This window comes from Vespa crabro, chromosome 3 (genome assembly GCF_910589235.1).
Source record: "Vespa crabro chromosome 3, iyVesCrab1.2, whole genome shotgun sequence".
Classification (NCBI taxonomy): domain Eukaryota; kingdom Metazoa; phylum Arthropoda; class Insecta; order Hymenoptera; family Vespidae; genus Vespa; species Vespa crabro.
In genome coordinates this window covers 8,746,041-8,771,644 of record NC_060957.1, presented here as the reverse complement: position 1 = coordinate 8,771,644, position 25,604 = coordinate 8,746,041, and the positions used below count along the sequence as shown (strand labels likewise).

General features: G+C 29.3%; 3 protein-coding genes and 1 long non-coding RNA gene across 10 annotated transcripts; 1 reads left to right on the top strand and 3 right to left on the bottom strand.

The window, feature by feature from the left end:
• Positions 1-534: 534 nt before the first annotated feature.
• LOC124422546 (E3 ubiquitin-protein ligase TRIM33-like) lies at positions 535-5,400 on the bottom strand. Of its 3 annotated transcripts, none has more exons than XM_046959121.1 (12): positions 4,849-5,400; positions 4,406-4,753; positions 4,063-4,292; positions 3,682-3,962; positions 3,429-3,539; positions 3,163-3,357; positions 2,977-3,089; positions 1,749-2,897; positions 1,412-1,550; positions 1,122-1,305; positions 879-1,031; positions 535-806 (listed from the first exon to the last, which is right to left on the bottom strand). In XM_046959121.1, exons 2-12 carry the CDS (start codon positions 4,725-4,727, stop codon positions 633-635), a joined length of 3,051 nt encoding a protein of 1,016 aa, XP_046815077.1. In that variant the 5' UTR covers positions 4,728-4,753; positions 4,849-5,400; the 3' UTR covers positions 535-632. The 3 variants fall into 3 exon arrangements, with proteins under 3 accessions (XP_046815077.1, XP_046815076.1, XP_046815075.1); XM_046959120.1 differs by having other exon boundaries at positions 1,412-1,571; positions 4,406-4,768; positions 4,849-5,399; XM_046959119.1 differs by having other exon boundaries at positions 1,412-1,571; positions 4,849-5,399.
• Positions 5,401-7,373: 1,973 nt separating this feature from the next.
• LOC124422555 lies at positions 7,374-11,904 on the top strand. Its single transcript, XR_006941878.1, has 3 exons — positions 7,374-7,452; positions 7,553-7,976; positions 9,112-11,904. It is a non-coding gene; the product is annotated as an uncharacterized LOC124422555 (long non-coding RNA).
• On the bottom strand, positions 11,838-16,657 carry LOC124422548 (putative uncharacterized protein DDB_G0282133). 4 transcript variants are annotated; one of them, XM_046959122.1, is made up of 15 exons: positions 16,444-16,657; positions 16,162-16,233; positions 15,547-15,766; positions 15,221-15,473; positions 15,016-15,154; positions 14,774-14,943; positions 14,334-14,705; positions 13,966-14,251; positions 13,815-13,887; positions 13,672-13,738; positions 13,279-13,476; positions 13,173-13,213; positions 12,993-13,095; positions 12,567-12,878; positions 11,838-12,485 (listed from the first exon to the last, which is right to left on the bottom strand). In XM_046959122.1, exons 3-15 carry the CDS (start codon positions 15,760-15,762, stop codon positions 11,896-11,898), a joined length of 2,820 nt encoding a protein of 939 aa, XP_046815078.1. In that variant the 5' UTR covers positions 15,763-15,766; positions 16,162-16,233; positions 16,444-16,657; the 3' UTR covers positions 11,838-11,895. The 4 variants fall into 4 exon arrangements, with proteins under 4 accessions (XP_046815078.1, XP_046815082.1, XP_046815080.1 ...); XM_046959126.1 differs by having other exon boundaries at positions 13,173-13,180; positions 13,315-13,476; XM_046959124.1 differs by having other exon boundaries at positions 13,815-13,884.
• A 131-nt stretch (positions 16,658-16,788) lies between these two features.
• Positions 16,789-24,684, bottom strand: LOC124422554 (thymosin beta). Of its 2 annotated transcripts, XM_046959179.1 has the most exons (6): positions 24,527-24,684; positions 18,544-18,697; positions 18,257-18,370; positions 17,743-17,856; positions 17,469-17,582; positions 16,789-17,379 (listed from the first exon to the last, which is right to left on the bottom strand). In XM_046959179.1, exons 2-6 carry the CDS (start codon positions 18,671-18,673, stop codon positions 17,351-17,353), a joined length of 501 nt encoding a protein of 166 aa, XP_046815135.1. In that variant the 5' UTR covers positions 18,674-18,697; positions 24,527-24,684; the 3' UTR covers positions 16,789-17,350. The 2 variants fall into 2 exon arrangements, with proteins under 2 accessions (XP_046815135.1, XP_046815136.1); XM_046959180.1 differs by lacking the exon at positions 18,257-18,370.
• Positions 24,685-25,604: the final 920 nt, after the last annotated feature.

Here is a 25,604-nt window from a genome sequence, read left to right as displayed (position 1 = left end):
AGGGTATAAAAAAACATGCATAGTTAATTATATGTATGTATATATATATAAAGATATTTTCCAATTCTATCTAATTCATTGTCTGTATATTTAACAATAATAAGCAATATATAACGATACTCATAATTAAATGTAAAAATATGTTTAATCATTCATTTTAAATGCAAGAAATGTATGATTGATCACGTAATTTATACAAACGTAAACCTATTTAAACCTTGTAATGATTTTCGTTTTGTGTACAAGTACGTGTTAACATGCAAAAATTTTATCTAAAACAAGAAATATAAAATGAAAGTAAAAGTTCAACGAATTCGATAGAACATCTACTAATAATAACTAATAAATATTTTTCTATTTCCCAAAATAGATGCAAATATTGTTAAAATAATTATTATAAGAAAAACATATCTGTAAATATTTAAAAGGATTTTAGCAATAATTGCTCTTAAAAATGAAGTCATTATGTTAAGAAGCATCAATTTTTATAAGTATCAAAATATCTCTGATGGTGCTTTTTTTATAACTTCACAGTTTCATTTTACTTGGCAGAAATATTCATGCAAAGTATTCTTTTATTTTATGATAATACTTTTAATTGTGTTAATTTTTACTGTTACTTTTATTAAATATTAATCAGTGATTATACGCCGATATTTTCTATTTGGAGGAAAGACGTCCTCATCTTCTTCTTTATTAGCAGAGAGAAAAGGATCATCATATGCATAATTTGGAGCCCATTTTAACAATAGCTTTTCAAAGAATTCCTCTAAATTACGTGCTTCTTGATATACTTGTGATTCCACCTAAAAGATAGATATTTTTTAGTATATTATTTTAATTAAACACAAATTATAAAAGCAAAGAGAAAATCTTACAGGATTATAAATAAAGGCGTTTTTAAACATCAATCTAATATCTGTCATGACTTGTCTTAAATCTGTATAATGATTTGGATGATCAGTTTTTAACTTATCTTTGATTACATCCAATGCAATAGGCTTCTTAATGATGCGATGGTAATCAACTATCTATTTAATAAAATAAAATATTTTTAATTGTATTCACATATCTATGTAAAAATGTTTATTAATATAATTTATTTATTATTTATTAATTACCTCTGGAGATACGATTTCCCGAAAAGGTAAACTTTGCTCATATTGACAATATAGTTCTAAAACAACTCTTTGGGCTATTCTTAGCTCCTTGGCGCTCATAGTATTCGGCTTTTTTTCTCCAGGTGGATCATCTGAGCAATCCAGTACATTTGTACATAGCATACATTGCCAAGTTTCACTTTCACTAAAATAATTTTAAATTGAAAAAACAATTTATTATATTTATATAATATAAAATAAGTAATGTATGTAAATATAAATTTTATAATTAATTTAAAAACCTTACTTACTCTGGAAATGATTTCAAGCTAGGGATATGACAATAGAGATGGAAGACTTTTGGACATTTATCGCAACACAATACTGCATCTCCGCCATCCATGCATACTGCACACCAGTCTTCATTCGGATCGTCCTTCGTCATGGATGCTGTAGTATTTTTTGGATTATCTGTTGAATGTATATTCAACAAACGAGTTCGCATTTAAAATATTACAAAAACAAATTATTTTAGAAATTTGTTTCTGTTTCACAATATTATTTATGATAAATCATTAATAGTTGTAATAAAATCATGTTATACTGTACACTAATATTTTATTATGTCTGAACAAAGTAAATTCTGACCTGAAGAATTTTCTACCATAGCATTCATTCCTTCGTCAGTGGAACTGTCCACTTGAGCAGAATCCATTTGATTTTTTTGAGCTTCTGGTATTACCACGATACCATTGCTATCTAATTTTGCAATTGTGAGCATTAGATCATTTAATGATTTTTGACAAAATTTATCTAAACTTTTCTCTGTTTCATCTGTTTTGCCAGGTGGCACAGGACTGGGTGTTTTAGGTACTGACGAACTTACTGCATGTCCCACAGATACTGCATTTTGAGATTGTGGTGGCATATCTGAATTGGTAGTCACACTGGTATTGGTGTACTTTTGATTATTTGGTTGTTGATTTTTTAATGTTATCTTGTATGTGTCATTAACAGGAACTGACATAAGTGGTGCAGATTGATGTCGAGATCCATAAAATGGAAGACATACATTAACATTTTGAGGAATATGCCATCGTGCTGCGGGTTGCTGCATTGTGTTATAATTTATGTGTTGAGTTGATGGAGAAGGAGGATTACATTGCTGTAATCGTATACCTGATACTACAGGTGTATTTGTTGGTTGGTATGTATGTGGTGGTACAGGTCTCTGAGAATTTCCAGCAGGATATCGATATGGTAACAAACGATATGGTACATTATTAATAGAAGGTCGAAATGGAGGAGGATTATGTGCCAAAAGACCACGTAGACTTGTATTTTGACCAAGTTGCTCTATATGCACTTGTTGATGTGGATGTGTAGATGATGTAACTTGTTGATGACAACCACTTAATGGACGTTGCGGCATCATCAGTGGTTGTTGCAATCTGCTATTATAAGGATGTTGTACTTGTGGAGATGAACGTGGAGGCATATTGTGCGCAGAAAAATGTTGCATGTAATTTTGAGCTGGTGCTTGCTGTTGTTGAGTTGTTAGATGAAGAGGAACTTGTTGATAAGAATTTTGTTGTATATTGTTGGACTGCTGTGTTACAATAGGAAGAGGGGCACTAATAACTGGATTTTCCATAGGTGTATTTATAGAAGTATTTGTTTGCTTCTGTTCAGACTGCTGCTCGTGAAATGGTGCACACGGTGTACCTGAACTAGCAGATGGAGACATTGAAGGATATACTCTTCCATCTACAACTATTGCTCCAATAGATGAAACAACTACAATTTATAAAAACATTATATAACATTTGATATTATATTTAATTAATATAATTATATCAAATATTACTAACTTTACCTTTTATTAAATCTGGTACTTTTTCAAAAGACAGATGTATTCTAACTGGTATTTCTGGATTAGGGATATCAGCACGTCGGCTTTTTATGCGTTGTAAATGACTTGTAACAGATCTGCGATTATCAAATAATTAAATAATCAATATATGTGTGTATATATGTATATATATAGTAAGTAATTACATACTTTTTACTATACAAAAGTTCCATATCTGTACCCTTATTCAAAGCATGACTTACAAACTGTATACAATGATCTGTAAGTTTAGACAATTGATCCAAAGCCACCTTCTTTTCATTTAATGTGTTTTGTTTCTGATCGCAAACTTCATTTAGGCGCATGACTAATTGTTTACCTCGTGTATTAATAGCATTTGTTAATCTAAAGAAAAAAATCAATCGATCATGGAAGCAAACTTTAGATAATATAAACAACTAAATCTGTCTACTTACTGTACTACCATCTGAGTTATATCTTGAACTAAATTCTTCTTTTTCTCCAAAATTAAGATTTGTCTATCTTCTATAACTTTCATAGCACTTCGTAATAAAACTCGTTTATAACTAAAAATAATTTTAATAATTACGGTAAGTCATAAGAAGAAAGATAAAAATTAAAAACAAATATTTAATTTTGGAATTTGTAATATTAAATTAATTAACATTTACGTGTTATTAAAATAAAAAGACATAGACAAAATAATACCTAACTTCCTTTAAAAGAGTTGAGACAGAAGATCTTGTTTCTGCAGCAATTTCATGGATGAATTTATACTTATGATCGCGATGATCACTTAGTTGACAATCCCTACAAGTTAATCTATCGCAGGTCTGACAAAATAAGGATAATTGTTCATGAGGATGAATAGTACAAAATAAATAACCAGGTATTTTTTTAATACCCTTTTTAATATTATCTCTATCATTTGCAACTTCTTCCTTTGGTTTGATTGTATGATCTTTTGTTATTTTTAGTCTTTGATGAGCCTTAAATAATAGAAAAATTATATGTTCGTCTTTCGAAAAATTAAATGAATACATCATATAATAAATTTATGTAACATAAGTTATAAGATAAAGCAATCACCATGACACAACTTTGACAAATGAATTCCTCACATTCCACACACCAACTAGTAGCAATAGCATTATCATGACAACTAGTACATTTTTTCTCTTCTTCTGTTTCTGTAGATTCGTCATCTGTTCCCATATTAACATCTTCTTCAATAATTTTTGAAATAAATCTATTCTCAATTAAATTTTCTATTTGACTGGTAACATTGCAGACTTGGCAAGCAATAACATTGCTTTCCACTACAAACATATAAATAATATAAATCTATATATGATATACATTTACTTGTAATAAATTTCAAAATAAAGTATAAACAATTATAACAAAATCACTTTACTATAACAATACTTACATAAAATATCAACATCAACAGATGTATTATGATCTGTAATTTTATTATTAACACATGTAGTACAAGCTGCATGTAAACACTCCAAAAGTTTAGGATCATCACCGATGGTAAATGTTTTCCCACAAAATACACATTTTGATAAAAATGCTCGGGTTTCCGTCTCTTGAGATTCTGTGGTACATTCAATACGCTGTTCACATTCTTTTTCTGTACAAGCAGTCTGTACTTGGGATTGCTGTATATCTGACTTAGCATTGTTTTGATCCAATGGTTCTGTTTTAACAGTTACTTCTGTTGTTTGTTCGTTATTTCTGGCTTCCATAATAATAATAACCAACAATGTGAGAACTACAGAAATAAATACTTTTATAATTTATAAAAATTATTATTTTCTATTATACTGTACTTATCATTATTACTTATTTTAACGATTAAGAGCTTACCTTCAAGGCAGCATGTACCCAAATTATAACAGGAAAAGACACTAATTTGAGGCACTATTTGAGATGTGTTACTATACTAACTTGTCCGTATTGCTTTAGAATTATATAAAATTCCACTCCACCAATGATATGTTATAAACATAACAAAATTGTAGCAATAAAAGTAATTAATTTATAGCATTAATCATAAGGCAATAAGAAATTTACAATTTATCAAAAATCAAAATTCTTTTGTATATATAAATAATTTTATGTATGTGTGATTAGCACGCGCGAGTCGTACTTTCAATTTGAAATTTAAATGTCTGGATTAAAATTATATCTGGTTAACAAAAATCTCTTAACCTAATTTATCTTAACGAAGAATTATTAGTTAATCTCAATACTACATTACAGAAAAGTAGATACTATTATTTTCCCAACAAACAGTAAAGAAAGGTTATGGAGTGGTAAACTCAATAGTACTACAGAGAGTAGAGTGGGAGTGTAGGAGTGAGACAGGAAAAAAATAGATAGATAGAATGAGAGAGAGACAGAGAGGGAGGGAGAAAGAGAGAGCAATGTTAGAACCCTGAAGTAAGCAACGCTAATAGAACGTATCTATAATCTAAAACTTTATAAATTGACATTATTACTTTTAATTAGTTTATTATTGTCTATTCTTTTATTTTGTTGTATTCAATTTTTTTAACAAATTTTTTTAATAAATCAGTAATATAACGAATAAGCTTAGAATATAATAAAATCTCTTGGAATTGTGTTTATTAATGTAATAGATTTATTGTATATATATTATATACAACAAATATACTTCTACAGTAGGGCTTTTACTATCACTCGAATTTACGGATGTAAGTTTTGAGTATAATTCGAATAATTCGATATCCGGATATTAAGAATGCTATTATATAGAATTTAATAAAATAGTAAATATTAAAATTAATATTATAAAATACTTTAATGTTTTTTAATTATATAAAGATTTTTATAATATTTGTTTCATTACAATTAAATAAATAAAAACTCAAATAATTAAATCAAATTACTCTAATTACTTTATGTATCATTTAATATTAATTAATTGGAAAATTGAGTACCGTTCGACAAATTATTTTCAAGGATTATAATGCTAAGTTAGACGTGGTAACAGTTTCTTCTAATATTTGTATAACTGTATAATTATATATTTGTAAATTTCATCTTATTATTTATTGTAGATATTAAAAACATATAGAAAATATAAATTCAAACCGACATAAGTAGAAATATATTAATATCAAATTTTGTGAAATCAGATCTTAATTAAATGATCTTACCTGATATTCGTACCGAACAACAACGGAAAGACAGATCTTTTATGACACAGTTATTAAAATTTAGATACAATATAAATTTTTATAAAATCTATTAAAATACATTTATAGGAACCCATGCTCATACTCATGCTCATGATTATACTCATGCTCTGGTTCTGTTGTGATTTATGATCTATATTTTATCTGGTTATTTTACGTGAATTTTTCCAAAGATCTAGCTAAATCGCTTTCTTTGAAAAAAAATCGTGTCAAAGAATGGTATTTTTCGAGAATAGTTTACGTACAAATAAAAAGCGTTTTCAAAAATTCATAAAACATATGTCCTAGATGAAACCATTTGTCTTTAAAATGTGAACATGTCCATCAAAATTAGTCAAAAATTACGTCTGTTCTCATTGTCGACATAAATGCTGTTTTCGACATTTTTCACGTAGAAAAGTTTTGTATTGTGGCGCCCCATGAAATTTACGGCAAAAGAGAAGAAGCTTATATCCCTACTACTGATTTTCATATCACGTTTAAATGATGTATGTTATGTCTATAAAGTAGCAAATGTATGCTGTTTGTGCATAAATAGCTGATGCTAAGATTTTCTAAACATTTCTAAGCCCAAAGAAATGCGTCTCACAATGCTCGTACAGAGAAACTACAGTAACTCACTTGATCATTCTTTGGACAGATGATTCTATGGCAAAAATAAAGAAATTTGTGTCCAATGTCACAAAGATTGTTACATGCGAGAAACTTAAAATAATTTTAATTTAAAATTTCAATATTTTAAAAAATTTTCATTCCTGGATAGTTGACCTTACGTAATATAAATATATACGAACTTTTTATTAACTTTGATATTTACCGAGTCAGTTCTTTTTTTTGTATTGTGACGCCTGAACATAGAAACTCTCACTATCCAAACGTAAAAATTCATGAATTAATATTTTCGGTAATTTTTTATAAATATAAATATATTTTCTCTAAAAAAATCTCTAATATACACGGAGTACAATAAACGAATATTTAAACAATAGTACATTCGTTTAACATTACAAAGATCAGAACGCGCGAGAAACTTAAAATAATTTTACTTTAAAATTCCAATACTTTAAAATTTTCATCCCTGGGTAGTTGGCCTTGCGTAACATAAACATATATGATATAAATATATATATATATATATATATTTTTATAATCTTAACGATTACCGGATCAGTTCTCCTTTGTCCTCCGACGAGTAAACAGCAAAGATCTCTCAGGATATTTTTGCCGCAAGTATTAACGAATATTTAAAGTAAGTATATTTTTATATCACACGTTTCTTCAATAATTTATATAGTTTCTTATTATAACAGTGATATTAATAATTTTGTGTTTATTTTTCTTAATTTCAGAACATCATTGCAATTGCGTTCGAAGCGATGATGTAATCGAATGTTTGTGTCACTATTATAAAAATATCGCAAAGTAAAAACTGTGTTTATTCGTTTGCGTTTTGCGATTTAAACAACAAGTATTTTTGCATCGATTGCGTGCAATGCAATCGTAAGAGTCAGTGTTCACTTGTAAAATATTTTGCTTTTTTAATAGTTGCACAGACTGTATTTATAAAAGACAATAGAATTTCTCGAAGTAAATTCAGTGATCGTTCGTTAATAAATAACTACCGCAAATTAGAGTCAGTGCACGATTGAATAGGATCTCGACTAACTTCGATACCGACTTAACTCAATTTCAACCAGCTACGTTTTATCCACCCTTAATTTCAATCTAAATCGCGGACGAGTGTTTTGGAGCCGTCGCAGAACTTCTTAAGTAGTAAGTGAATTTTTTATCCATTTTTATTATTAAAATCGAGATATAAAGTTTGCCTTTTTTTTTCCTTTCCTAAAGTTCAGTTAAATTCATAATTTTATCTTAATAAAATCGAGTTTTGTATTAAAGTCATAGCTACGAAACGTATATGACAATTATGAGGACCACTAAAAGTGCATTGAATAAAGATGCACATGGAGCTGAAACAATTATGCTGGGATGTATGCCAAATTTTTCAAATTTCGCCACGCATTACTAAAATAATATTTCTTTAAGAGAAGATACCATTCCTTTAGATTAGTATCCAGAATTTTTCATCTGTTTTTACTTTTCTAAAGTTAAATTAAATTAAATTCAAAATTTAAATATTTAAAAATAGAACATTCTTAATAACATTACGAAGATCGTAAGACACGATCAACATAAAATAAATTTAATTTTAATTTTCAACAAACATAAATCGCAAACTCGAGAGAGAATAATTAATAAATAAGATTACATTATTAACATTTAAATAATGTACGAGATAAATGAATTAGAATAAATTAATATTTAAGCAATAAAATATTCTTAGTAACATTATCAAAATCGTAAGATCCGATTATAACAAATTAAATTAAATTTTATTTTTTGACAAACATAATTGAACACTTATGTAATATTCAAACAACGTATGAGATTCATGAATTTTAACTAAACATTAAAGTACTTACATTTTATATTGCCATTAATATTTCAATAAATAAATAATTAAATATAGTAGAATTCTAAAATATTTTCTTAGAGAAACGCATAGAAAATTTTTCTACCGCATTTATGTTTGCTGTTATTCCTATTTATTCTTATTAATTATTATTCATGAATTTCGTGTGGAACCCATAGGTTGGGCTCTTGAATGTAGTCCTTTGGAAGGGACTTTGAGCGGGTCTCCTTCTTTCAGTAGGGAAAAATCAAGCTTAATTTTGGTATTCTGATTTTGATCGGGTAGAACGATATTCAATATATCCACTTCTTGTTCCGGGTTTCGTCGTTGTCACGTACGTGTACGTTCCGGCTCTTTTTTTTTCTTTCTTCGCTTCTCTTTTCTATTTCATATTTCTTTTCTTTCTGTTCTTCATCTTTTCTTCTTCTTTTCCAGGGATCATCGAGGGATCAACGAGGGATAGACTTATCTACGATCGGATGAGTCCGATGTATCGTTGAATGGCTCGGTTCATCGTCAATTTTTATGCGATAATACGGGAAGGATAGGGAGAACACAAGCGCGTGTAGGACGGCATATGCATGGGTGTTAGTGGACGCGATTAGAAGTACATTTTATTTATTCGAAAATTCAATTAAATAGACCTCGTGAGTGTCTGGGCTTGATTAAAAGTCTTACCATGGATTTTATTGTATTATTCGAAATTTGAGATACACGAAAGATTCTACTTAGTAGTAGAGTACATGTAGTTGCCGATGTTGCGACGGTTCAGTTACCCATAAGTGGAGACTGACCCTTCTCTAGATAGCGTTGGAAGCCAGAATTCTCGGTTAGCTCATGTCACCTCAGATTTCAACGTAGAGTCAGCATTATTCTAAACACTCACGTGAATGTTTTAAACACTCACGGAGACTGACCCTCCTCCTCTAGATAATGTTGGGAGCCAGAATTCTCGATTAGCTCATGTCAGCTCAGATTTCAACGTAGAGTCAGCATTATTCTAAACACTCACGTGAGTATTCGCGAACACAATTAAAAGTCCTACCGGTAACTTTGTTTTATTTGTTATTGAAAATTCGATTAGATTATTTCGCGAACGCGAACTTTAGAATAGAGTCACCGTTAGCCCGTTGGTCTCCAGATGCAGAAATTTACACGTAGTGAGACCTAGGTCGATAGTACTTGTAATATATTGAAATCTAATTGTAAATCACGCAATGCAACTTACCGGACGCATGGCTGAATATTTCAATGTATTTTAAAAATCCCTTCAAACTAATTCTGATTAAACACTAAAGTACTAATACTTTATATTGGAAATAATACTTCTATAGACAAATAGATAAGATATAGTTAAATTCAAAGATAATTCTTTAAATTTGCAAATTTATATACTAATTATCATATATGTTAATTACATTTATTATTCTTTATGCTTTTATCGTGAAATAAATCCAGTACCAGAGTTGTATCTAACATGGATCATTGCAAGACGCATGCATCACATAGAAAGATATACATATGAGAGATTGAAAAGAGTGAATTTACTATCTACTAAATTACTTACTCTATCTTACACACAAAACCAATTATTATGTACGCGCGAAAGAAGAATAACCAACAAGCTTATATACCGATATGATAGACATATGATGGAGACAGCGTTCCCCGCATGTATTCGCAGTTCATATTTTGTCTATACCTGTCGCTAAAGTCACACACGCTTTGAACAAAAGGTATTGAATGTGCGCAAACATTACTCGTAGTACCAACTAGTAACAGGAATTAATACTACAACACTTTAATGTAAAATACTCATCGCACCATCTAGCAGCGAGAAATTATACTATAACATTAAGTACAAAATATCCATTGTACCATCCAAGAAATTGATACTAACGAAATAATACAACTTATCTGTATTCCCATTTATCGGTTCAATTAAAAGAATAAAATTTCTCAAAAATCACGTTATTTACAATGCTCTTCTGTTATCAAAATTCATTTTTCGACGGATCAATTAACCATGTCAGAATTGTATATATAAATACATTAAATCTCATAAATTCTTTTTTTTAATTATTAAATACTTTCTATTTATTTTTATAGTATACAATTCTAGAAAGATTATAAAATTGTCTATTAAAAATTATTTTAGAATTCTATTATATTTAATTTATTTATTTATCGAAATATAATTAACACTGTAAAATTTAAGTACATTAATATTTAATTAGAATTAAAAGGAAAATATTTCGGAAACACGTTGAAATATATTCAGCCATTTGCCCGATAGTATTTGCATTATATACTAATTTAGATATAAATTTTAATATGTCACAAATACTATCAACCCAAATGTCATCATATGGAAATTGCTGCATATTAAAATCCACAAGCTGAGATGATTATAACATTACGTATCTTGCGAGTTACGTATTTTGTCTAAGAAAATATACTATTGTTTAATAAGTACATTCTACATTGTTTAAGTAATTATAAAATCATTGAAACTATAAGATGATTAAACGTAACAATACGAATGAGAGTATTTCAATGTTTATTTCTTGGAGTACGAAAGAAAACTAACAATTATTTTATATTTATTATGAAAAAATATTTTGTAAAATAAGAAACGAAAACATCTATTAATAAGCATAATTAAATTTTTATTAGATTTAATTGTTATTATTAGATATACAATCATTTTTAACATAAGAATTATATATTAGTATATAATATAAATTATAAGGTATATATTTAACGAAGGTAAGAATAAACTAAACTGTCAGATAATTAAAACATAAACAAGACTTATTTCTAAAAAAAAAAAAAAAAATAATAGAAGTTCAATTTTATATATTTAATATTGTATTATACAAGTTTAATATTATTTCCTTGTACAGATAAGCAAAATATTTGTAATAAGAACACTCAAATATAAAAATATAAATGATATGCTATTTATGTTTATCTTAAGTTCAACTAAATAAATGACAGAAAAGTAATCGTATCTCTCTTTACATTTTTCTTCGTAATAGAAAATTAATTCTATGGTGTATAAAAATTCGCATTACTAATATTACATGTCGACATATTAGTAACAGAGTTTATAACGGTAATTGGATATTATACTAATAAGTAATATATGTACATACATATAAGTTTTAATATTTTTATAAGAAAGTGTAAAGATTGTTTTATGATGAATGTACTAGCTTAAGTCGATGAATTTGAATTATTACTCTGTCCTATTTCACCAGAAGGCTCTGCTGTTCGAACTGGAACAGGACCATATTGAAGATAGTAATGTTGCTCTGGAACCGAATACCATGAATCGTGTATATTTTGCGGCGGTAAACCACCATATGCTGCTGTCTGTTGAGGATGCATATATGGTGAATATACAGATGGATAAGCTGGGGGATATGTTTCTGCACTTGGATAGAAATATGGTAAAAAGGAATGCATATTATTTGCATCCACGACATCAGAATTTGGGATGCAAGTAATATTAGGGAAGCCTCCTTGAGACAAGTAATACGAGCCTCCGTATGTATCTATTTCATTCTCGCAATATGGTATATTTGGATATGGTGATTGCTGCATATAAGGTATATGACAAGAATTTGGCATTCCAGGAGGTACATGTACTTGATTTAAAACAGTATTGACAAGAGGTGCTTGCATATCACCATTTTGTAAATTTGGAACATTTTGAGATTCGCAAAACGAGGGGTTCTGTTGATATTGCTTAGAAAAATTCTTTTTGTACGGATACATTTGTTCGCAGTTATTATAATGTTGATCTGTAAAGAAAAGTAATACATTAGTTTATGAAGAGTATTGATATAAAATAAATTATATTACTTTCTTTTGATCAAGCATACCTTTAGGTGTATTTTTTTTAAATCGTGGTGCTGTATTATTAGCTCGTTGTTTGTCTTTATTGACATTCTCTGTATCTTTAATATTCTCCTGGGCAAACTGTGATGTATTCCTTCCATTTTCCATCTTTTTTAGCTTGTCTTTTTGTAAATCGGTTACATTATTTACGCACATATTCATTGTCTTCTGTGCTAGTTGTGGGATAATAGTATTGTTCGCATTATTGTCAGTATTTTCTTTTTGTTCTATTGGTTTTTCATTTTCTGGTATGCATGTGTTAATATTCTGTACTTCTTCCATATTTTGAGATGCATCTGTAAAAAAATGAAAAATATTTTTAATAAAATTATTAAATACAATATAATATGCATATCATGTGAGTTTGTGTGTGTGTAGATGTGTACAAAATATATAATACTATATAATACTTGTATTTGATGATGCAACAGATGGAACAGCTATACACCAAGATTCCGGAGGTGCTGACTGTCCATTAGGACCATAGTTCCATGCATGATTGACGCGGAAATACTATATAAATACAATTCATACGATTATATTTTTATCTCATCTAATATTAATGTTCTTCAAACATATATGTCTCTTACCTCTAATCCTAAATTATAGAAAAATTTTAATGTAGCTGGATCTAAAACGGATAATTATTTATAGATTTGTATAAAATAATAATTTAAGTTAGATTAAAATACATACCTGACAATGGTAAATCACAGCTATTTAAATCCATACCTTTTTGAGTCAAATTATTAACATTTCGTAATGTTCGATTCATTTGATTAGAAGGTATTAATTCACCTGTATAACCAGGTACGTACGAAACAGCAGGATAGGAATTACCATCCGAAGCAACATAATATAATGATGAAGTTCCGGTTACAACTTGTGAATTATCTAAAAAAGTGTAACAGATATATTCATATAATCCATTTTATAATTTATAAATATTTAATTTATACATACGAATTTATCCTACATTAAACCTAATTTAATTATAATAATTTTACTAAAATAATCTTTGTTTTTATATCACTAATATATTATTATATACTTTACTATTAATGTATTTTTTTTTTAATGCCAACATACCTTCTCTACTATCTTTTGTTGTATTTTCATCCATATCACCCTGTCCATGAAATTGAAAAGTATTATTCTGGAAAAATAAGAATTTATTCTTTACATCAAAATCTATTTTTCATTTTTTATAATATAGTACATGATTGTCGTACATTTGTAGTATAATTTTGTAATTTTCCCAATGTATTTTCCCCAAGCACTTGACCTTGATTTTGATTATTCCTACTAACATAACACTAATTTATAATATTTTATATAGAATTATTGTAGAGTCATAATACGAGCTGATAATGTAACATTTACCATTCTTGTCTTTGCCATTGACACTCTGAAAAATCCTCTCTTTTTATATTTTCATTATTATTGTCATTATTATTAGTAATTATCATAACAGGTGCCGCAGTGCTAGTAGTTAATAAAGGAGTAGTCACATTAGTAGTATCAGAAATACAAGTGTTACTGGTAGTAATGGAACACTTGTTATTATCAAGATTTTTTTCAGGATTATTAGTAGATGTAGAATCCATACGATTTATTTGTTCTTTTGTTTTGTTTGAACTAGCATTAGAAGATTTCTTATATTTTTGATCTAAAAAAATCATACATAACGTTCATATATAAACCATTGAAAAAAAATTAATAATAGAATCTTATTTAAATTGTACACCAACTGGAATCAATCAGCTGGACATTTTTTTTACATGTTGGTGCCCAATTGCTCTGCTTATTTTTTCGTAAAGATAATGGTTTGAGAGAAGAATATGGTACAGTCTTTTTTTCTCCAAGTTCTTCTACAAATACTACTACGGAACCTTCGTTTTTACTTATTTCTTGAATATGTCCACAAAAGATTGTAGGATTTTGATCCGATTTTTTTTGTAATGTCTTTGTTTCATTACAACCTTGATTGTCCTCTGAAGTGGCTCTTGTATTATTATTAATTCCATCCAAGTCATTTTTATTAAAGTTCATTTCAATTAAACATTTATCTCCAATTTGGAGACCATTACTGTTATATCTTGTCCAACCAGCATTTTTTATTTCTGTGTAATAGTACAAACATTAATTAAATATTTGTAATAATGCAGTACACATAATGTAAACTACATACCTCGTCTAATTTCATGCCATACATCGAAGTCAATATTTCTATAAATATTAACATCAATAGCTTTAGCAACTCTATAAGGGAACGGTGGTACACCTTTGGAGAAACAGTACATATCCCCTGTTGTCTCACAGCCATTTTCAATTCTTTTATATATTTCTGCAGACAACTGTCTAAAAAGAGAGATATAAGGAAACATGAAGTATATACTATACTGATTAGAAGTGTTTCCTAAAAGAACTTACTCTCTTATCTCAAGATTTCCTTTCAAGAAAAATTTATCATGTCTCAGGGTAGAACTTCGATCATGTAGCATTTTGTGAACAGTATTATCCACATTTTTCATATCAAATACATTTTTATACAGAATTTGATACATAATAGCTATGAATATAAAGCCAAATGAAAAATAAAATATTAAAATGTAATTGTAAAATGGATACTACTTACATTGACAAAAGCCAGCAGCCATAACAAAATTTTTATTATATACGCTTTCATACTGTTTTTGTGGCGTATGACATAAATATATATGATTTGTAAAACCATTATTAGTCACTGATTTACACGTTTGTTTCTGTCCATTAAACAAAATTATATCTTTCTTGTAAAGCAAAGATATAGCTTGAATTTCATTCGGACCACCTGATTCTGTGAAACATGCCATTTGTTCTAGGTAATTATCAAATGGAATTGTTATAGACTGCAAAAAGAATTTAAGTGATGTTTATAAGTACTGAGTTAATACTTATCTAAAAGAAATCTTATAACATTACCTCTTCAAATAAATGCTTCTTTTGTCGCATGAATTCTACGCATTCTTTTCTTACTCGTATATGATAGTATTGTGTTAAATAAACTTGTTCGCTAACAGCTCTAAACAAACAAGTTGGGTCCCTAGGAATATGCTTTCGAAAATATCCTTGACTTTGTAACCATTCATCTACATGTTCTTGCGTTCGTTTTGAAGATTTTCTGGGAGATATTTCCATAATTCTTCAAAAAGAAATCATAAAAATATTTTATACTTATAAAAAAGTAAAGATTAAAATTTTGATAATCAGTTTGATTTGCATGCATCATATTCCTTTTTTTTTTTTTATGCTTAATATAATTTATGTAAACGAAATTCATGACAGATGTATATATACATGCATTTCTATAAATACACATATGATCTTTGTTTATATAAGTAATAAATGCAACTTATACTAGTTTCCATTTATCGGCAAATATATGACAATCGATAAGCAATATGATATTAAATATAAAAAGAAGAATATCTACTTTAAATAATGACAAATGATAAATCCTGATTAATATAATAAATAGAATGTCGTTAAAGTATTTTGTCTTAGAACGATTGAAGGATGATGATTGATTTTACTTACGTGGATTATAAATCGTTATTGATATATCGATTTTTTGATCAACAAAATTAAAGAATAACTTATTCTAATCGCCTGGAAATAAAATTAACAAAAAATAATTATTGTAAATGTTAACTAAAGAACAAAATAAAGGATAAGAAAACCGTTTACTACAACGTGTTCGGAAAATAAGTTTCTAAACCGCTATTGGTTAAACGAAATCTAAAAATCATTGGAAGATCATTAATTGGGTAAAAAACTTTTTATACGCGGTCTTATTAAATATAAAATATTACAATTTACCACATATATTTCTCCTTTTTACTTAGTCAACCAATGAATCGGTGATTACTAGTTAAAAAAAATTAACATAAGAGGCAGAGAACATACGTTAATCTTGCTTGACGATCATAAACCTCAAGGGCGGGTCCTTTGTTCTGTTTCTGTTCGAAGTCGGTCTTTGTTTTCTTCTGATGCGCGGTAATTTTGAGTGAGTAAACAGAACTATTACACGTATTCTATTAAAAGTAACTAGAAGCATTTAATCTTACATTATTTGATAAAGTAAATTAATATTAAATAAGCATTTATAGTAACATTTTTGAAAATCGGTAAATAATTACTATGTCTGATAAAATTGGAAGAAAATTTTGTACAAATGATTTTTTTATTCATCGTAATAATTTCATTGGAATGACAATGCGTTACGTACGAAATATTAAAAAAGTACAATAGCCCGTTATATAAAATATGATTTTTACACAAATATAAAGTCAATCGGTGTAGCTCTGCGATATCTATAACGTATGCAATGCCACCAATCTTGCTGCTATAGAAAATAAAGTTTTACTTGCGTGCAGCTTTTTTAGTATAAAAAGTACATCCTTTGACGAGTATCAAAATATTTGGATGATAGCGTCGTGAGCCTAAAATGAAGTTAGTTTGACAAAAAATATTAGGACTCGCATCGCCACAATATCTAAGGTTTTCTTGATCGTAATAGAAAACCATTTATTGCGTTTAGATATCGCCAGAAGGAACGTTTGTGACGGTAGTATAAGTATAATCATGAGATTACATTAACACAGTGTTTCGCATTCACATTTTTGTTGGCAATGTATGAATTATTGTTATACAATGTCATGATATAGAAAATGGAAGAAATGACAAATTGCTGCTCTTTCTCTTCTTCATTCTTCTGACAATATTCTTAAGCAGCTATTTTCTCAGCATCGATTGCTAAAATACAAAAAATATATATATATATATATTTTTCTATCTATCTTTTTGTTTCTTTTTTTAAATGTTTCCATAAAAATCATACAAACCTTCTTTGGTAGGCAAAGGATTTTTTTCAAGCGTTTCTGCATGCTTGAGTTTCGCTGGATCGAAATTTTCGATTCCAGAGATCAATTGTTGTTTTCCCTTTTCTTGCTGAATCGCTGTAATAGATAATAGCAAAATAAATTATAATTTATACGTAATGTTCTTATTTTTATATAAATGTAATTAGATTTTATATAATAGAGTAATAATGGTAAGCGGTAGAAATGGTGAAATAATTGGTAAAAGTTATTGTAATTAATTTAAATATATATTCACCATCTTTATCAGGCAATGGATTCTTCTCCTGAGTTGTAGTATGTTTCAAACTAGTTGGATCAAATGTTTCAATGCCAGCGATCAGCGTTTGCTGAGTTTTTTCTGCTGCAACATCTGTAAACATTGAAAATAAATTATAACAATACAATAACAACATTCCATGAGTATTATAATGTTAATAAGCAATTTTTTTTAAGACGAAGTTACCTGAAAACAATGATGAAAACACATAAGCATAAACATATATACAAACATATGCATGAAAATAACTTAAGACGTATACATATTAATGAATATGAGTTCCATGATAGGAATATTGAAACATAGCCTGCTCTATATAATCTCGGTCCATTTTTTACCCCGATATTCTTTATGAAAAAGCGAAATTTTGATTGAGTTTATCTACAAGCTAGCTTTAAGCTTTGATCTTAAAATCGATTTTTTGATTATACTGTTACCAAAATAATGTAGACAACTTTTCGTTTGTTCGAATATTCTACTTTCGTTTCAATACCTTTGGCATTTGGTAAAATAATCTTCTCTTTTGTATCTGCATGCTTCAATTGATGTTGTTTAAAACTTTCCACGTCGTGAATCAATTCGGAATGTTGTCGCTCTTGTCGTACGTCTATATATATTTTTAAATTAAAAATAATCGACACTTTTTTTTAACGTGTACTAATAATATAAAACTTGTAAAATCTGATTGATCATAATTATAATTATAATTTCTTCGATATTATTCGTACGATCGCAAAAGATAAAAAAATTATTGCAAATCATTTAAATCGTTTAAAATACCTTCTGCAGAGGGCAAGACGTTTTTCTCCGCAGTTGCTGCCTTCTTCATACAACCGTGATTGAAGCCTTCTAGCTCGCTTTTCAAATCTAGCGCTACTTTAGGTAGATCTTTTAACGACGGGCTTGACATGATGCTGCGTTAAACTTCTTCAATCTGAAATAATGCCATATACTTAACAAATTGGAAATCTTTTTCCTAATCTTATACAATATTTATATATATATATCCATATATATCTATATATATATATATATATATATATATATATATATATATATATATATTTTTAATTACTTGGACTTTGTTTTCAAATATTATTATTTTATAATTATGTTATATGTAAAAATTTTTGGTTAATATCGATTCGGAGAAACGAAATCGAATTTCGATTCTCGTTTGTTCCATTTGAACGAGTACAATCAAATGACTATGATAAATATTGATTTTATTTGGGCAAGTAAAAAAAAATGAATTAATCTATACCGCATTTACGGGGAGAATGACTAGCTTTGAGCAGAGAGTAAGAGATTATATGGGGGGCGGAAAATGATTCGAGATCGCTATTCAGTGCCGTATGTGTTATTATCATATTCTTGGATCTCGGCGTACAATCTACTTTCGGCTAATGGAGTAGGTGAATTTATGCACGCGGGCTCCCTCTGCTGACTGTTTGCCACTGTTTAACGACGTGGAGAGGGCAAAATAGGCGTTCCTTCAGGCGGGATCTGACCAAACTGGACGAAATGTCTGGTCGTTCTTTCCATGGAGGTGATATAGTTGAATTTCAAGAATTTCTACAATCATTTTTTTTTAAAGGTGCATACGTATTATATGAAAGATATCTAATAACATATATCTGTCAGCAATAATTCTTCGCATGATTTCAATAATAAAAAAAAAAGAGAAAAAAAAAATAAAACGTTGAATCGGTATTACGATCGACGTATTAATCATATGGAGCGCTTGACTTAAATATTTTTTTTTTTAGAAATAATTTATATAAATCTGTCACATGAATTTAATAAAACGATTATCAACGATTATCAAGTATACGATCATTCTTATGAATCATTATATTTATTAATTCCGTCAAGTTCAATGAAGTAAAAAACATATAACTAGTTTATATTACATTATTTACGCTATGGATTTTGTTTTTTTTAACTTCTATCATAACTTGACGAGATTCTGTTTATATATACACCGTTATCAATACTCATTGTCGGTCGGTCATATAGACAGTTACGTCGGAAATATACATTGAAATAAATCGTGAAATTGAATATACATCGTTCAATATTGAATCATGACTTTCAGCAAAATTTACTCGTCTGCACTTTTTTCCTACCTCTTATTTAATGGTAACCAAGTAAGCTATACGTTACGAACAGGAAATAGCGGCGGCTTGCTACTTCCTGTTTAAGCTTCCTCTCATCACTTTATTCGTTTTGTTCCTGCATAATTTTAGAATTTCTTTCCTTGAATGATATTGACGTATTGTTTCCAATTAGATATTTTGTTTTATCATAAAATTAATAATGGATAATTAAATTCATATAAAAATACAATTGTTTTAAATTACGTATTCTTAGTTAAAAAATATTCTTTTAAAAAGACATTTCGTGGGTGATAAAAAAAACAATATAATATAATTATTAATTTTCATTAATTTTCTTTTTTATTCATTTTTTTTTTATTAATTTTCATTACTTTTTTTTTTTTTTTTTTTTTTTTTTAACGCAAACGAAATTACGTTCGCTGAAGTTTCTATGGCAACATTTGTATAAAGATCTTCTGATATAGTACACCGAAGCCGTATCAAATCGTTACAAGATCGTGTAATGTGTCTTACATGAAACCGCAGACACATATGTGCGCTCATCAACGAAATATAAGTACACGAATACATGTATTTTTAATCGGTTATTGTGTAAAGTTTACTGGAGTGTAATTTAGGAAAAAAAAAAACAAAAAAGATTCTTAAGAGGCTTCGCGTCTGTCTAAAATAGAATATTCGTGACAGAACTTTTGAACAAAGCCATGTTGTAAATATCGGGAGTACGAAAGACGATCCTCGAAGACCGAGAAAGAGTTTCGAGGGATATGCTCTCTCTCACGAATGGTGGGTCAGCATCGACAAGACTGTATAGGTCCTTATATGGTAGTCGCTTGTATGCCTGTTATAGACAGAGAGAGAAAAAGAGAGAAAAAGAGAGAGAGAATCGAAGAGAGGCATTATATGCGAGGCAAGAGTATGTTCACGTCCTTTAGAGTGACTCACAAAAATGATCTTATACTGTTTGAAATTAAATAAATAGATTTTTAATCATATAAATCATATCACATACATTTCTTGCTTTTCTCTTCTTCTCTTTTTTTTTTACATTTATTTACAACTTCAGAATGTTAAAAAAAAAACACGATCAGTTCGAAAGAATGCAGAATTATTTTCAGGTGCCATTGTATATACAGTTGGCTATACATTGCACATTTTTCCAAATATACGTGGGTGTCGATATTACATGAATGTGTACGTGTATCTCAGGTGTATTATATATATATATATATATATATATATATATATATATATATATATATAAAAGTGTATGGAATAATATTGTGTGTATGTATGGTTGCACGTAACGGTAAGACGTAAAGACAAGCGATATCTTGATAGCCTTACGGTATACAAGTGGATAAAGAAAAAGTAAATCTCACTCGTACGAGATAAATATATTTATATATTTATATATGTAAAAATTACTTTACACAATTTAAAATAATCGTAATAAATAAAATATTAATATTTCTAAAAAACTGTATAAAAGAAAAGTTCAGTCGTTTAATAGTTAACCTATAATTTAGGACATAAGATGTCCTATTTGATTTGATCATCTTGTATATCTCTCCGTTCTAATGATAAAGATTACCTTGGAAAAGATCATTTTGTATGTAATCATATTTTCATCACGTTCGAACCGTGCAATTTGTTTCAGCGAGATTTATCCGTGTCATCAAAAACAACGAAGATATTCAACTCAACTAGGACACCTAGCGTACATTACACAGCAAGTTTCTTTCGTTTTCTCAACGTTAAATAAAATGTCGACAAGATGGTAATATTATTTGATGAAGATCCGGAGAAATCATTCTGCAAGTTCATGCGAATTTTCTCGGTCAAATGCATCTGGCGAGGAAAGGAGAGCGGCAAGTTAATAAGGAAACTAGGTTGCACGGAACGACAATCCATGCCGGTTTACAGGACGCTCGTTGCTTCGGTTGAACGAGTGAATCACCCTCTTCATCCTTAAATATGAACGGCCTACTGCGCACTTTACTGAATCTGAACATCTCGTTACTTCCATATTCGTTGGATAAAGTATGCGAGATCGTCTAACATAAGAGATACACTCGAATCCATTTATCTTTTAGAGTCGGTCGAGAAGTCCAAGTAATTTGTACGTATATGTATATATATATATGTGTGTGTGTGTGTGATGATACGCGCGAAGGCTTCGAAAAACATTATCAAAGAAAACAAAAAAAAAAAGAAAAGAAATAGAAAGAAAAAAAGAAAGAAATATTTGGAAATAACAGGTACATCAGGCAAATGAGATCTTACAGCTGGCAACCAACCAGTTTACGCGGCAACCAATTAACTTGGGTAATAGCATTTAATGCTGGACTTCTTCGACGTACATTGAGATACGTGTTTATACCTATGTACAGTTTGTTTCATATTATTCACTTTATATTACCTTTTTCGGGATTGAAAATATATGTATGTATGGCGTTAATTGATACGATATTAACAAAAATATATGTATGTAAAAATATGCATGCATATATATATATATATATAAATATGTAAGGAGAATGAAAAAATGGTATCTTTCCAACTTAATATTTTCCATGGCGTTCATTATTTTAGTACAAATTCATTAATCCGTCGTATCGTCGTTGTAGCGACAGGGCGTGGCCACTCACTGTATTTTTATCTTTTTTCCCCAACAGACGATCGAATTCAAACAGTAATTAAACATTGAAATAAATCAAATCGTAAATTCTATTGCAATATGTTAATTTAATTATATTTAATATATCATATATCTATATAAAAAAAAAAAAGTATGACAAACCTTTGATGTCGTAAATGAATGAAAAGGGATAACAAAGTAAATTTAGAGTTCGTTTGAAACGGTCTGTACTTAGGTAAGCACACACGTTTATATCTACATATATACGCGTATCGACCGGTGGGTTGAACTATGCATCTATATACATATATATATACACACATGTGTATGTATGAAAAAATCAGAGAGAAAGAGAGAGAGAGAGAAAGAAAAAAGCATATACACGTATGCAGGATACACGTATATACATACATATGTGCAAAGATCGTCGTTGCATGTAAAATGAGAGACGAAACGTTAATGTTCTTTCTCTCTTTCGTGCGCGACCGTGACGGCTAACGAACCCTGGAGTGCGCGCACGCGCGCCGTATCGAACGGTTCTGCGAAAGCTCAGGTACGTATCTAGCTATGGGAATTTGGAATGATTCATTCACTAAAAAATATATATATATATACATATGTCTATGTATATGTATGTATGCATGTATATATATATATATATATATATATATATATATATATATATATATATACACAGAAAAAAACATCTAAATTTAGAACGGTCCTTTTCTTGAAACTACCCCAAAGATCGTTAAATCGTTTGAGTTCAAAGCACGCTTCGATAGAATTTCGATGTGGGGGAGAAGAGGTGGTGTTCTTCGAGAGGGGGCCAACGACACGACGCAGACGGATTCATCGATTGGCATAGGGTGATTCGAGTAGTGGGGTTCGTCGACTCCATTTCGACATATATATATATATATATATATATATATATATATGCACATATACACACATATTCCCTCTAGTAAATATACGTGTATATGTGTATATACAGGAGGTTACTACATCTCAATAGGTTCATAGAAATATAATCGATTTTATGGAAGGTAGCTGATATTTGTAAAAATCTTGATAATTTCAATTAATTTTTAAACTCTCAAAAACTCTTTTATATTTATTCTTAAAATATTCTTTTATATTATTAATAATTTTAACAATAAATCAACAATCATTGGCGTATAAAATGAGACACCCTGTATATCTACTCGAACTCCCTTTTCATGGTCACGGTTAACGCAGCGGCCTCGAAATATATTCGGCTAAATTTATAATTCCGTTCCGTTTGACAGTAACTTGAAAGGAATTCATTTGAAATTTAAAAAAAGAATATTCTATTATATGGCATCGTTGCCTTGGTAACAGTGCGCCTATGTAAGCTGGAAAACGTATACGGAATTTAAATTTTGAAGAAAGAAGAAAATAAGAGAATGGAGTATTATCGACAATAATATATTTTAATGCATCGATGAAAAAACGAATCAGTATGTTTGATAGGCGTTCTTCTGCATCTGTCAAAACCACGCCCTTTCCCATTCGACCGTCTTTGTCCGATAATTTCGCGCGGAACAATTGGTTTATTGAAAAGAAAATCGAATGAGACGGATTAAAAATATTACATGAGAGACAAATTGTAAACTTCAATACGAAGCTTTTACTTAATACTTAGTTTTACATGATATCGACCACACCCCTCTCTCTTTTTCTCTCTCTATCTCTCTTTCTCTTTCTCTCTCTTTTTCTTTCTTTTTTGTTCTCTGGTTAAACCGGCAAATCTTCGCTCTTTAATAATAAATTATTTACATATAACATCGATACTTTAGAAAAAATTTAAGAAGGGAAGAGGGTAATAGGAACAACGTAAAAATATAATTACTTTTCACCGGCGTAATAAACTCGATATTTCTAAATATGCCGGCTCGAGCCGGTAGAATGTTAAAAGGAGTATGTGATGATTCGTTGTGAATGATTAAAACAATAAATATGAGAAGTAGGGATCACTGACCTGTCGTCGTCGATTATCACTGCTATAAGACTTGAGACGGTGTGGGAGAATACACGTAGGCCAGACGAAAATTCAAGGACAAGAACTAAACGGCACGCCGACTGATCCGTTAGTGTTTCTGCGTGACGCCACGCAATCAGGTACAGCGGCCGAGGAGAGAAAACTTCCACCACTCCTGCGGGCCCCGTATCCCCATTCTTCTCTTACGAACCAATCACCGAGCGCCTACGATGCTCCCTTCTTCGTTCTGATGCGATAGTGCTGCCATTGTAACTAATTCGATAACTATGATTTATCTTGATTTTATCTAGAGATATGTATTTAGATCATTTATTTCGACATATTATTCATTTCACGGAAAATTAACATTACGACTTTTATTTAATAATAATAATTTTTAAAACTTATTTTATTTAATTAATTTATTATTTCTGCAAATTTCAATCTATATGTCATATAGTACATTGAGATTATTATATACTGTAATTATCGATCTTTTGAAGATTTATACCATTATTGTGATCCTAATAATAATAATAATATTGATATTTTATGATAGGAAATTATTAATAGGTATTATAATTTTCAATGATATATCATTATTTTATATGAAGCAGAGTAACATCATTTCTTATTATATGTTGTTATTCACAATTACGTATTGATAAAATAAGAAAGTGATATGCGTAAAAAGAGTGGAAAAATCTTAAGAAAATATTTTCTAGAGAGCTTGATGCTGAGTATTATTATAGTCACTAAGGGTTAGTATGCATTCATTGGTACTCTTTTTCGCTAGATTTAACTTCTCGTTGCTAAGGGCATGAGAGAAACCGTTGTTACTATTTGCGGTATACAGGGGGATTTCAGAAGATGAGGGTTGATGGCTTAGGATGACTCACCGCATCGTCATCGTTCCAGCTGCGCGTCATGTGGCAGACTGCGGGGATATCTTGGTTCACAAAAATGCTTGTAGATTATACCGTGAATAGTGAAACAAACACATTTTCTTAATTAACTTATTTCCATAACACAATTTAACTGCGTATGTATAAATATATTTGTGTATTTTTAAATCAAA

Bases quoted from the DNA above. Each gene is read 5' to 3' on its own strand.
- LOC124422546 (XM_046959120.1), bottom strand. From the start codon at position 4,727: ATGGAAGCCAGAAATAACGAACAAACAACAGAAGTAACTGTTAAAACA. The intron at 1,572-1,748 runs GTCAGAATTTAC...TACATTCAACAG, and splicing joins TATGGTAGAAAATTCTTCAG to ATAATCCAAAAAATACTACA. The intron at 1,032-1,121 runs GTAATTAATAAA...TTTATTAAATAG, and splicing joins GGGAAATCGTATCTCCAGAG to ATAGTTGATTACCATCGCAT.
- LOC124422548 (XM_046959122.1), bottom strand. From the start codon at position 15,762: ATGGAAATATCTCCCAGAAAATCTTCAAAACGAACGCAAGAACATGTA. The intron at 15,155-15,220 runs GTAAGTAGTATC...TTATATTCATAG, and splicing joins GGCTGCTGGCTTTTGTCAAT to CTATTATGTATCAAATTCTG. The intron at 12,879-12,992 runs GTATTATATAGT...ATTTTTTTACAG, and splicing joins TGTTGCATCATCAAATACAA to ATGCATCTCAAAATATGGAA.
- LOC124422554 (XM_046959179.1), bottom strand. From the start codon at position 18,673: ATGTCAAGCCCGTCGTTAAAAGATCTACCTAAAGTAGCGCTAGATTTG. The intron at 18,371-18,543 runs GTATTTTAAACG...AAATATATATAG, and splicing joins CGTCTTGCCCTCTGCAGAAG to ACGTACGACAAGAGCGACAA. The intron at 17,857-18,256 runs GTATTGAAACGA...CAATGTTTACAG, and splicing joins TATTTTACCAAATGCCAAAG to ATGTTGCAGCAGAAAAAACT.